At 42.9% G+C, this 14,506-nt stretch overlaps 1 protein-coding gene across 1 annotated transcript in view; it reads right to left on the bottom strand.

Annotated features, from left to right (window-relative positions):
* The window catches only part of RSU1 (Ras suppressor protein 1), a 232,276-nt gene that overhangs the window by 178,288 nt on the left and 39,482 nt on the right, over positions 1–14,506 (bottom strand). Inside the window, exon 4 of the mRNA XM_031652473.1 lies at positions 2,851–2,971. Within this exon, the coding sequence (XP_031508333.1) occupies positions 2,851–2,971 (121 nt within the window). The remainder of the gene's footprint in view (positions 1–2,850; positions 2,972–14,506) is intronic.

The following is a 14,506-nucleotide window of genomic DNA, read 5'->3' as shown; positions in this document are numbered from 1 at the left end:
ATTCCCAGGCCCCAGGCAGGCAGTGCTGTGAGCGTTTAAATATGTCATTCTCAGCTGGGCGCGGTGGCTCATGCCTGTAATCCCAGCACTTTGGGAGGCCGAGGCGGGCGGATCACAAGGTCAGGAGATGAAGACCATCCTGGCTAACACGGTGAAACCCCGTCTCTACTAAAAATATAAAAAAATTAGCTGGGCGTGGTGGCGGGCGGCTGTAGTCCCAGCTACTCGGGAGGCTGAGGCAAGAGAATTGCTTGAACCTGGTAGGCGGAGGCTGCAGTGAGCCAAGATCGCGTCACTGCATTCCAGCCTTGGCGACAGAGTGAAACGCCATCTCGAAAAAAAAAAAAATACCATTCGCTCAATCTGAGACACCTTCCTTCGACTTTTAAGTCTGAGAAATTCTCACGCATCGAGTGTCGGCTCCCGTGCTACCTGCTGTGTTCCTGCTCCTGAGAATCTCACCTGCGGACTAAAGTGCTCCCCGTCTTGCTGCTCCCCCTGCCGGTCCACAGTCGCCAGCACATCTGTGACCTCGCTGGTCTGTTCCTGTTTATAGCCAGTCTTGCCCCAGTAGGTAAGGTCAGGGACCATGACCTTCACCTTGGCTCCCCGGTACTAGCAAGATTCCTTACATAGAATAGTCACTTACATAGTCATGGAATCAATGAAAAAGTAAATAAGACAATTATGATGATAACAATAGCTAACTAATACTAGGTACACTTCTCAGTATGTGCCAAGCACTGTTCCTAGTGATTGAGATTTTATATATATACTATGTATACATATATATATTTAATAAATGAACAAATTAACAGTAAGAGTATACATCTATATGTAGTTTTAGCTTCTTTCTCACATACAAATTAAAGATCAGGATAGAATAGTCTGTAAAACCAAGATATAAATGGAGAATCGTTTCATTTCTGCTTTGCCAGATGGGTATACAGGCTCCAAATTTGTAGGGAGAGAAAAAAAAAACCCATCTCATCTAAAGTGATGTTTCTCCCTCCTTTTAACTTCACTTTCCCTCAGACATAAGAATAAAGGCTGCCCATGGATCTTACAAAGTTGGTCCCTAAGCCCAAGTGAACTTCAAAATAATGTGTCTGACCAAACTCTTTGTGGAAAGAATAAACTAAAAATCACTCCATGAATGAGATTTTTTTCATGACTGCTCCCTATTAAATTGGCAAATACGGCTAGACACAGTGGCTCATGCCTGTAATCCCAGTGCTTTGGGAGACCGAGGCAGGCAGATCATGAGGTCAAGAGGTTGAGACCATCCTGGCCAACATGGTGAAACCCCGTCTCTACTAAAAATACAAAAATTAGCTGGGCATGGTGGCGTGTGCCTGTAGTCCCAGCTACTCGGGAGGCTGAGGCAGGAGACTCGCTTGAACCCAGGAGGTGGAGGTTGTAGCGAGCTAAGACCGCTTGACGACACAGCAAGACTCTGCCTCAAAAAAAAAAAAGCTGGCAAATACCTGGCCAGCATCTATTGCCACTCCATGTCAATCACTAACTTAACCAGAGCATTTAGTGGCTACAATTTAATGAATATATGACTTTGCACAGAGACTGAAGCATGAATGGTCAGTTTCATCTGATGGCTGCACCAATGAAGATGGAATTCTGATGCCACAGTTCCAGTTGGGGTCTATGGATGTATTTGTCTGTTCTCCCATTGCTATAAGGGAATGCCTGAGGCCGGGAAACTTACAAAAAAAGAGGTTTAACTGACTCATGGTTCTACCAGCTGTATAGGAAGCATGGCAGCAGCTGCTTGTGGGGAAACCTCAGGGAGCTTTTACTCATGGTAGAAGGCAACGCAGGAGCACGTATATTACATGGCAGGAGCAGGAAAGCATGAGGGGGGGAGGTGCTACACACTTTTAAACAACCAGATCTCACAATAACTCACTCACTATCATAAGGACAGTACCAAGAGGGGATGGTGCTAACCCATTCACGAGAGCTCCACCCCCATGATCTAATCACCTCCCACCAGGCCCCACTTCCAACACTAGGGATTACAATTCCACATGAGATTTGGTGGAGACACAGACCCAAACCATATCAATGGAGTCTGAAGGAGCATGTAGACCCAGAACCATGGGGTTCTCTTCCCAGCTTGGCCACTAACCTCAGAGGGGACCAGGAGCCAGGCCCTTAGCCCCTTTGAAAAGGCTTAGCTTCCTCTGTGTACAATGAAAGCACTAAAACCTGCCCTGCCTACCTCACAAATATTGAGAGGGTCAAGTGCTGCAAAGTAATACACAAAAACAGGTTATCATTATTATTATTTACTGCTCCCTGGTTCTGCAACCTCAGCTGAATCAAAACTCCTCTCCTCACCTTTGCATAAACAAAGACAGAGGATTCTCACCTCTAAGCTACAGAGAATTGCAAAAATGAATGAAGCATCATTAGGGAAAATATTCTTCCCTCCAAGGCACAAAGGTGCTTTGTAAACTATTCCTATTTAACGCGGAGAGAAAAAAAAAAAATCAACCATATTACCATTTGTCTGCCAGTTCATGCAATGCAAATAAGTCCCTTCTCGGTCAACAGAACTGAGATAAAATTTTACTGGACACAAAATACAGTAAAAATTTAACTTCCTTATTGTGCCAACAATTAGCTTCTCAATTAGCTCTCAAATACTCACTGATGTAGGCCACTGAAAGGATATATTAAAACAATAAAATTTGTTTAAGACCCAAAACATAAAAAGAAATTAGAGATCCATTTCTGTGCAATAATATAAAAATAATTCCTCCCCTGGCCCTACCCGGCACACCCCTTCCACTCTCTCCCTCTCAGCCTCTTCCCTCCACTGATACTCACCCGAGGTTCAGGTGTTTGAGTTTCTGAAGGCTGCTGATCTGTGTGGGCAGCTCTTCGATCTGGTTATTAAAAAAGTTGAGCACTTCCAAATTCTTCAGTTCTGCGATGTTGGGTGGCACCGCTATGGAAACAAAAATGCTGAGTGTGAATCTGGGGACGGAACTCCTAGAAAGGGACGGCAGCGGCACGTTTTGTTTTTCTTTCAAAGCAAAGAAAGATTATAAGTCCAAAAGGACCATCGAATTCACCTACCGGTCTTATTTATTTTGTACAGGTTTTTCATAAGCAGTCGCTCACTTCTGAGTGGCCGCTGAAATGCTTCTTTGTATCTGATTAGCTAAGTGCCTGGCATAGTTTGTTTCAGATGGACAATGACGGGGGCAACAGAGCCAAGATGCACAAAAGAGAATTTCTGTACCATAAACAGCCTATAAAAATACTGTGAAGCATACATACTTATGGTTGTCACATAGGATCTTATAAGTGCAACTGTTGTTTTTTTTTTTCCTTTCAGTTTTCTTGCATTGCCACCAGAAGTAAGATAGCGACCTCCTAATCCTTTCTGGGGTGGGGTACATTGAAGTTGCTTAAATAACCCAGTATCTGAAGGGCTGTCCTCTTAACATTGCATTAATAACAATATAAGCTCAATTTTAAATGATGAAATATTCGACCTCCCTAGTTTCTGATTTTGGCCTCTGGAGTAATGTATCTTGATCAATAACACACACACACACATACAGACACACACATACATACACATACACACACACAAAGGTTACATCAGATTAGCAACAGATCGATACACTGGTATTATATAGAAATACAAAAAGTCAACTCAGTAGCATGCTATGAATTCTAGTATGCAGATCCAAGATGAAAATCAGCCACTAGGGATCTGAAAGGTTCTTCCTTCCCTAGCATATATACACTTGAAAATACAAATGTAAAAGCCAAAGGCATCTTCATCTCAAAAGCACAAACTACAAATTGGTAGCAGAAGGAGTTTCCATAGACTGTAATTCATCTATCCCATTTGCTATTCAGTCTTTCCAGAAACATTTCTGTGGGTGATAAGCTTGGCCATGGTTCACATAAACTCTGATACCAAGACTATCCAGGTAACTAAGAACATGAACAGGGGCCTGGAGCCCAGCCCAGGAAAGTGTGATGTCTCTTATCAGTCAGTTTACTTCCTATCCCCATCTGCTTCCTCCAGGGGTGCCCCAGGAGGCCGGGAAACTAACCTGCTTCCTGCAGTCAGACCTAAACTCAGACCCAGGAGCACCCGTGATTTGAACCCCCACAAAGGTGTGTGTAAAATGCCAAATGTACATTTAAAATATTTAAGCAGTTAGCCATTTCAAGAAGACTAGTTGATAACTCCCAGGGGAATAAAAGTATAAGGACAGGCACTTTGCTTATTTCTGAAATGTCTAAGGTATCGCCGGCTATTCTTTTAGAGGTAAGGCTTGGTGAAAGGTAAAAGAGATGCTTTCACTGGAAGAAGGGACTGTGAAGAATACAGATTACTCTGAACTGGGGCACATGGGCAGGGAGCAGTGGTCTAGTGAGCAGCCCCTGGGTGAGCTCCTGAAGTGGCTGTTGAGAAAAGAACAGGTTTTCATCAGGTAATCTAGACAGCTCGAAGTTCCTCCAGAACCCTCCCTCTTGGATACCTGCAGGAATGCAAACGAACCCTACCTGTGCAAATGTACATTCTTTCTTAGGTGCACAGTCCATGGAACACTTCTGTGCAAATGAATGGTATTCACTGTGTGTAAGCAATTACCAAGAAAATCACCGGGGCCAGGGGCAGTGGCTCACACCTGTAACCCAGCACTTTAGGAGGCCAAGGTGGGTGGATTACCTGAGGTCAGGAGTTCAAGACTAGCCTGAGCAACATGGTGGAAACCCCAACTCTACTAAAAATACAAAAATTAGCTGGGCATGGTGGCAGACGCCTGTAATCCCAGCTACTCGGGAAGCTGAGGCAGGAGAATCGCTTGAACCTGGGAGGCAGAGGTTGCAGTGAGCCAAGATCACGCCATTACACTCCAGCCTAGGTGACAAGAGTGAAACTCTATCTAAAGAGAAGAGAAGAGAAGACTGGCCTGGCACAGTAGCTCACTCCTGTAATCCTAGCACTTTGGGAGGCTGAGGCAGGAGGATCACCTGAGGTCAGGAGTTTGAGACCAGCCTGGCCGACATGGTGAAACCCCATCTCTACAATAAATAAATAAATAAATAAATAAATAGCTGGGCATGGTGGCACACGCCTGTAGTCACAGCTACTCGGGAAGCTGAGGCAGGAGAATTGCTTGAACCTGGGAGGCAGAGGTTGCAGTGAGCTGAGATCACGCCATTACACTCCAGCCTGGGCAACAACAGTGAAACTCTATGTCAAAAAAAAAAGAAAAGAAAATCACCAGGCTGTGCCTTCTGGGTCACTGGGATGTCACCTTCTCCCCCGAGATCATGAAGTATATACAGTACAGCTGCCCACAGACCTCATCCCTCCCCTGTCCACCCTCCAGCTACCACTAAGCCTTCATCTGATTAGTTCGAAGACCACATTCATCTGATTAGTTTGAAGAGCAATAACGAAAGTTAGTGAAACCAGGAGAAAATGATGATCTCAATTTAGCCACAAACCAAGAATAATGCAGCCAGAATTACTGCTGTCTTCCCAAAGTTACTCTGCCAATGCAATTAAATGCTGGTCTAAAGGTATCGCCTTTTTGACAGGATGAGAGATTATTTCACTCTCCTTGCTAAATCAGTCCAATTTAAAACCACAAATTATGCTAAATGTGATTTAGGGCTTTGTTTTGTGAACGCAAACAATAACCCCATATTCAATTTACAAAACCTCTCCCAGCCTTTGGTGAGCATGTGAATCTTTTGTTTAAGACTCCATTCAAGCTAGGTGAGGAAAAAAAAACAATACACAGCTAATAATTTCCCTAAATATACAGAATTTTTTTTAACCGCCAGCCACAGTGAAAATCTAAAGAAATTAACATGCAGACCCTTCTGGATGGGATGGTATTCACTCTTTGAACCAATATTTAGAGAATGCTGATTAGGTGCACAGTGCCATACTTTGCACACACAGCATCTCAATACTCTGGGGATAAAGTAGGAGAGGCATGTTATTTAAACAAAGTAAGTTACAAAAGACACAGTATCAAAGTCAATCAACAGAAACAGGCCTAGTGCTTGGAAAATAAACTACTCGCAACCAAACTCTCCAGAAAAAATAACCCAGTTAGCAATACAAATTGTGCCATGACTAAATCCTATACATACATGGCGGGAACAATTTTAGCTATTCCAAAAAGACCACTGCAATATTTTACCAAAATATTCTATTGGAATTTTCTAGATAGCTACAGGACGCATGAGCAAGAAGCATTTTAAAACCTAACAGTGTGCATCAGTATATTTCTTATGTCTTTGAAACAACCCTTTTTCATCAATCTGTCCAGCTTCTGATCTATGACCCCAGCTGACCTATGACACCAAAGGAACTAAAGAGTAACATGGTCCCTGACCCTACAGTGCTGTGTGTGCCCTCACTCAACTCATAACCTCTCTGGGCCTCCATAAAATAAGAAGGCTAGATTATGACCATTTCCCAGGTCTCTTCCACCTCGTGTTAACATTCTAGGATTCTAAGAGGAGATGGATTATGAAAATCAATGATATGGCTTTAAATAATTCAACAAATGGGGCCCACAATTAGGAAGCTTAGTCATGTAGAACTTTGCTTCTGACAGAGAATTGAGTATCATTTTCTGCCTAGCCAAAGATGGTTGCTTTAATTTTGAGACTTCAGTTGCCAGGTTTGGGGAACAGTCCCAAAGGACTCAGATATATCCCCTGGCTCCTCAATGTCACATTTCACTCTAGCCGCAGGGTCACAGGACTGCTGGGGATGCTCTCGTCCCAGAGCCTCTGCTGGTGTTTTGGAAAGGTGACAAGGATGTGGTCACATCACCCCAGAGACTAATCTCAAAGTTTCTTCTGGGCTTTGCAGCAGTTCCGCCTAACACACCCGCCATGACCTTTTTTCCTTCAGGTCCTCCCAAACTGAAGAACCCGAATGTGATTCAAAAGTTTTGTCCATCTCATGTGCAAGCCCAGACTTGGCAATTCAGCACCCCCATCTCCACCAGCACAGTTTCTGGAAGGTTCCACAAGCAGCCCAAAGTGCCCAAAGGGCTCATTCACTTCTCCTTGGCCGGAAGCACCTCCACTTTGCCGGACAGGCTGGAGAAACCAAAGTCCATCTGTGCGAAATACTGACACCCCTTCCTGAGCAACAGTTTTACTCCTAAAAGGACATATATCTACTGTCATCAGTTATATCTGCAACAGGCATGAGCCACCCAGCACTGCACCATTGATGCATATTCACAAAATCAACAATCAATCAGCTCAAGAATAGGCTTCCCCCAACCGGCCAGCAGCCCGCAAACTGTCTGCCCTCCACAGGAAAAATCAAGATCACCTATGTTGTAACAATCGCAGTTTCAATCCTGTTGAATTGAGTAAGGAAGATTCTGCTCTATGATCTACAATTAATAATTCCACAACTAACAACTTAAAGCATTTTAGGAGTTTACACAATAATAATTAGCCGGGTATGTTCTGGGGCTGGGCTATCTGATGGACAGCCACTAGCTATATGCAGCTGTTTGAATTTAAACTTAGATTAATCAAAATTAAATAAAATGATGAATGCTACTGTTGGTCATAGCAGCCCCATTTCAAGAGCTCGACGGCCACATGTGGTGGCTAGTGGCTCCACTACTGCACGGCAGGGATACTGACTGTTTCCATCACTACAGAACGTTCTGTTACACAGCCCTGCCCGATGGCAGTGGCTCTCAAACCACAGAGACATCAGAATCACCGGAGGGCTTGTTAAAACACAGATGGAGGGGTATCCCGGAGTTTCTGATTCAGTAGGTCTGGGGTAAAGCCTGAGACTCTGAATTTCCAACAACTTCCCAGGGGATGCCGATGTTGCTAGTCTGGGAACCGTATTTTGGCTCAGAAAACTTTCAATTCATTGGCAGCATCACCATTATCAATCCAACACATACATCCCTTACCCCATGCGATAATGCAGTGAGTATAATCATCAATCTGATCCAAATGAAGATGCCTCTTGAGCCTGGGGATTGATGACAAGTGAAACAAATGATACTCTAAGTAGCTAACACGTTCAACGTGGGTGCCACCATCAAACTTCTGCCTCCTCACACAGGATTTTATGGTGAGATCAGTATTAAGATGGACAACTCTCCAGAGGAGAAAAGCCTTGAATTCCCTAGCACACTGAATTAAGTCACTCAGTGGCAAATTCATCATGACCAAGGGTAGTCACACAAAGAGATGTCACCTGGTCTACTTCAAAACACTGAGCCCTAACGGCAGGATGCTGGGTGGTACAGACAGCACAGACAGATCAGGGTGCAGCTGATTGGGGTGCTTTTTGAGCAAAAGCATCTTGTGGCCCTTGAGGCAAAAACACAAAGCTGTAAGGAGCGACAGACTCTGGGAGCAGCAGGCACCACACAAAAACATAAGGATGGGAGCTCTGCTTGGGTGCAGCCCACGGGAGGGTCAGGGGGTCACACTTTGGTCTTTAGAGCCATATGGTTACCAGCGACAGCCAGGTCCTCTTCAGCTCCAGAAGGGCAGCACTAGACCCTGCACCATGCTAACGCACACCCACGGCTGCCAGGAAGCCAGAAGCCGCTCCGAACACATGGCGCTTTCCATCCGCACCGCAGGCATGAAATCTGGAGGTGACCTCCACCCACCATCTCCACCAAACTTCTGGGGAGTTGGGGGCTGCACTACACCCAATTGTTTTTGCAGAAGCACCAAAGGACGTTTTTAGAGCTGGTGATTCCTGAGCTAGGGCTGGCCCAGGGCATGAAAGCCAAGGGACCCAGCCTCTTGGAAAGAAGTAAACGGATAGCTCAACCTCTGCCTCCAGTGACAGACTGTGAATTACAGCAAGGGAAGAAGAGGAGGACTTTGGGCAGATACTTCGTGTGAGGCAACTGCTGACAGCCAGGACCAGGACGGCAGGTGGCAAAGGGGCACACCCACCCTTGTGCTGCAATGGAGGCAACACTACTGTCTCGTGCCCATTTCCAGGATGCAAAAGTGCCACCCACCCTCAGGCCAAAGAGTCCCCAAATAAACCACATAGCATGAGTTACAGCAAAATGAAACCGAGTAGCATTGCTTGTAAAAACCTGACATATTGCTATTTAAAAAAAAAAAAAAAAAAAGGTTTTTGTCTGCTGTTATAACAAATGAAAATGCCTGGGCAGATGTTCACAATGTCATATATTTCTACAGCTTTTTTTTTTTTTATAAAGCATAGAAGAACAGAGGATGGTAGAGGATATTAAAATTAGCTTGTAAGATAACTTAGCATATTACATTACTACAACCAAGGTACTAGAAAAATTACTAAAAACTTCCTTGCCCCACCATTTGATGAATATGATACCCAAAAACAAGTGCCCCCCTTTGGCCTGAATGAAGCAAGGGAGGAAAAAAACCAAATTAGCAGAAACTCGTTGAAATACGATTTGGGGCATCCATGGTCAAAGTAAAAGCACAGCCTTTTTAATCTCTAGCCATAATAACTGGAGAACATGAGTCCATTCATAGCACAGAGGTGGCGTCTAGACTAATTATATACATGCCGATTCTTTCAGCAAATCATAGTTCTCAATGCCATTTTAATAGTTACACATGAAGAAGAATCTTCTCACTCTTGCGTAGGAATAATTACACTTCAGCACTTTACATGCAAAAAAAAAAAAAAGGTCATTTGCAGTTATAGTGATTAATTACCTTTGTTTTCTGGCCCAAAACACAAGGTGGATAATGAACTAATTACATATGACCATAAGAGTTTGATGTTCAAAAGTATACTAATGATAACTGGCTTCACAGATTTTATGGGACTTCCCCCAAAGCAGCTATTAAAGCAGTGAATTACAGTAGTTCTAGGTTATTTAAACATAAAGTTTATGAAACAGTAAAATTCTCATTTAAAAGGTTCTACATGTTCCTCAAGGTAAACATAAAATAGCAAAATATCTAAGCATCTACCCCAAAAAGGCCAACGTCCTCCAAATATTATTGGCTTTATAAATAACAATGGTAATGCTACTTTTGGTTAATAAACAACAAGTATTTACTGAGAACCTGTGCCCCGAAAGCACATGCTCACTCTATCCTAGTATGAGCCGCCTCAGGATTCTATAGCCTAAGTCACTTTAGTAAACAAAAAAATTCCCTGGCTTAACTCACTGCAACACAATGGTCCTACTCTTTCAGCAGCAATGTGAAAAATCAATTACATGAAAATTAGAGGAAAAAGTATAAGCAATTAATAAGGTAGATTTTAAAGTATAAAGCCAAACATGCAAAAATATATGTTCCTGAGCTATAAAAGGTGTGTATGCATAACCAAACAAATCTCCTAAAAAACTGACAAGCATAGATTTCTTCTCCTCCAAGGATATAAAAATTAATTTCTGAATCTTGTGTTAACTTCCAAAGCATCTTCAGGAGGACATATGAACTCTGAATTCTTGCAGGAACACTGCTTCTAAATTGACTCCAGTTCTGATGCGCTACCCCTCCAGCAAAGCCGTACTTGAATAAAGAGCTTTAATTGGGGAGCTGGGAGGGAGAAGCAGCACTGAGAGGAAAGGAAATGGCATTCAGTGGCCTGGGGAGGAAGTGACACCCAGCGAAGGGTAAGAAAAGGAAGGGTAGGAAAATTGCCCAGGAAATTCCAAAACACTGGGAAGAGAGAGAAGGAGAATATGAAAAAAAACTTCAATCCATCAGTGGAGAAAAGCAAGCTCAGTGTTATAAAAGGAGTGATCTAGGCTCTTTTATGTGAGTACATGTCTTTATTATGTATAATATATATGAATGTATATCTACATGTAAGCCTCGATTATTAGCATTACGTGGTAGACAGTAAGCAAGTCACATTCTATCTTGCACTCTTACACACACACAGAAAAAGCATGTTTTGCCATTAGTTTCTGTCTTCTTTTACAATTAAGAATTAATCTAGCTGGATGCAGTGGCTCACACTTGTAATCCCAGCACTTTGGGAAGAAGCTGAGGTGGGTGGGTTACTTGAGCCCAGGAGTTTCAGAACAGCCTGGGCAACAGGGCAAAATACCACCTCTACAAAAAATTAGCTTGGTATGGTGATGCATGCCTGTAGTCCTAGCTACTCAGGAGGCTGAGGTGGGAAGATCACATGAGCCTGGAGGTTAAGGCTGCAGTGAGCCAAGATTGCACCACTGCACTCCAGCCTGGGCGACAAAGTGAGACCCTGTCTCAAAAATAAATAAATAAATAAATAAATAAATAAACAAACAACAACAACAAAAAACACCGGAATTAATCTATCAAGAGGCCACAACTGGACTGCTTCTCTTCCTACCGGACCTTATCTTTAGGGTCGCTGCATGAGGAGGGCAGGAAGGGGAGGGGAAGGAAGAGGCCCAGGGCTAGGAAATCCACCAAATCCACATGGGAGCTTTGATCTTTCCCTCTGAACTAACACAACTATGGCTTTTAACCTTAGGAACTGTCCCTGTTCTTCTATTGGAATGAGTAAGGATCCAGAGCCACACTTCGTCCATGGTGCTCCTAGATTGACCTGATGGGACATGTCAAGTGCGCACACACATCACTTGCAGAGACAGCAGGGGACATGGTGGAGCAGCCACTTGGAAGCCGTACAGAAAGCTCCATCGCCCCCTTGTTTTGGTCACTTAACCACTTTACACCTGTCTCCTCCACGTGATACAGAGTGGGGGCTCAACAAACTCACTCTTTCCCTTTCACTTCCTGCTGAAGTTATTACATAGGTGTTGTTCTTGATGGTCCCGCAGGCTGTGGGGTGCCTTGTATTTCTTTCCACACAGGGCTGGTTCAGTTGGATGAAAAGGAGGGCTTCACAGAGAAAGATGAGCATTCATCTCAACTTTCTGAAGGATGAGCAAAATTCAGAGAGAGGGGTAGGAACTTCAGATTTTAGAAAAAATCAGGTGACTAGAACAAAGAATATTTAGGCAGGGGGAAAAAAAAGCTAAAGAAATAGCAAAAAATTAGACAAAAGAGGGTTCAGACTGAAAACAGCAAAATGCAAGGTCAATGAATTGGTTAACTGGTTATCAATTGTATTCAAGTGGTTTTGGCCTACGAAGCTAAAGAAGAAAATGAAAAATGGAAATGGGAAAGGTATTCCCTTAAAAAAAAAAATGTGCACATGCCCACACCACGTTCTGTTCAAGCCTGGGAGCTACAGGATTACAAATTCTTATTTAACCAAATGTAAATTTAAGCAGATTAATAAGGAGGCACTTAGCTACATTTTTAAAGAAGCCATCAAGAATGAGTTCTGTGATGCATTAAAAATCATCTAAAGTTTCATACAAATTTCCAAGAAGCATCTCCTTTAAGAAATAGCATCACTAGACCAAGGCAGACAGATTGCTTGAGTCCAGGAGTTCAAGACCAGCCTGGCCAATGTGGTGAAACCCGTCTCTACTAAGAACAAAACCTAGCTGGGCGTGGCAGTGCACACCTGTAGTCCCAGCTACTAGGGAGGCTGAGGCAGAAGAATCGCTTGAACCTGGGAGATGGAGGTTGCAGTGAGCCGAAATCACGCCACCGCATTCCAACCTGGGTGACAGAGTGAGACCCTGTCTCAAACAAACAAAAAAATAACATCACTATGTCCACACTGCATGCAAACATACTAGTGTTATCTTCATCCGATTCTGGAGTTTCTAAATCTGAGCTCCGTGGACCTCTAAAGAATTCATGGATGAACACAATGGGATCCACAGGCCTGGTGAAACTACAACCATCACGTGCACTTCTCTACGGATCAGGGTTGTAGTTTTCGCTCTATTATTTAAAAAGATCAGTGACTTACGAAAAGTTACGAAGGCTGGGCACAGGGGCTCACAGTGGCCTATGTTTCCGGTACTTTTGGAGGCCAAGGCAGGAGGACCACTTGAGGCCAGGAGTTTGAGTCCAGCCTGGGGAAATTAGCCAGGCATGGTGGTGCACATCCATCTGGGAAGCTTGCTTGAGCCCAGGAGTTTCAGGTTACAGAAAGCTAGGATCATGCCATTGTACTCCAGCCTGGGTGATAAAGACACTATCTCTAAAAAATAAAAACATTAAAAAAGAGAAGAGATGTTCTAGAAGAATGCATGTACCTAAGTATCGCACTTCTTAGTATATCTTCTCTAACATCCTGCACACATACTCACATGTACACACACACCAAGTTATTTAGGAGAGAGTGCATCAACTGAAAATCTATGTATAATATTTTGCTATTACATCAATTCTGTTTGATAGACATTCTATCATCAATAGCAAAAGAAACCTTTTTCAGGATCAGCCCCAAACATGGGCTAATTAGGAGTTGCAAAGTGACAGACTTACACTCCCCCGTCTTATTTTCTCCACAGCCTGCCACCGTTCTGAAGTTCTCACGCTTGCAGTGGTTCCATTTAAAAATATATTGTGGAGGAATTCACATGTTAGCTAGCTTCCACTTAGCACAGAACAGGACCTCAAGAAAAAGGATTCTGGAACAGGTACATTTTGGTTGGTGGGGCTGAGAACAAAGAGAACAGGGGCTGGGGGGTGGCCACAGTCTACAAGCTGAGGACAGATAAGATGCCATTGGGAAGACATTTCTTCGACTTCATTCGCTGGCCTTGGCCGCACTGGTCCCGGGTCCCTGGGTCAACAGACCCTCCCATAGGATGATCTCAGGCGCTCACTCAATAAAGCCAAAAACAGCAACGCATGCCCAACTGCCAGTCATTTTTTCATGGTAACCTGACTACCGGAACCATCAGATAGACACTGTTTAATTAATAGCTGTTGGATTCAAAGATACTATGCAAATTTTTTTTTTTAACTCTCATCTTTTAATGATGGCACAGAAGTGAACTGATAAATGTGCAGTAATTTAAAAAATAAGTTATTGATCAAAGCCTCTGTATTATAAATACATTTACACCCTGTTAAAATGCAAACAGCAAGTTGTTTTGATATTGTCACAAGATAAATTCATGACACAGAGACCATTTATTTTACATATTCCCCCCTCATGGTTTAATTTCATACAAGCCATGCACAAGAACTTTTGCATAAAGCAAGACAAATAATCTATGAAGGATGGAATAACTACAGGCTCAAGAACAGCAAGGTCTGAGAAGAGCGGTGAAGGTCACCCTCAGGAATTCAGACAGTTAGTTCTTCTCAATCATCCCAACAATCTATTATGTCTGTATAAAAAGGTTTCAATGTATTACGCTGTTTAAAAACTGCTAAATTTTCTTCATTAAAATTGCATCTACAGATTTTAAGAATGCAGCATTTTCATGTGAAATATGCTGCTTAATTTGTTTATAATGACTTATGGTAGATAAAATATACATCTGCATAAAATTTAAAAGTATTATGTTCTATGTACTTAGAATATTATCTTTGATAAATAAATTATTGAAAACACCAAAGAAGGTATCTTAGTATTTCTTGTTTGCTATAATTC

The sequence above is a fragment of the Papio anubis genome, chromosome 11, assembly GCF_008728515.1.
Source record: "Papio anubis isolate 15944 chromosome 11, Panubis1.0, whole genome shotgun sequence".
In the NCBI taxonomy this organism is placed as follows: Eukaryota; Metazoa; Chordata; class Mammalia; order Primates; family Cercopithecidae; genus Papio; species Papio anubis.
Note: the sequence above shows the minus strand (reverse complement) of the source record. Positions and strands in the feature narration are given on the sequence as shown.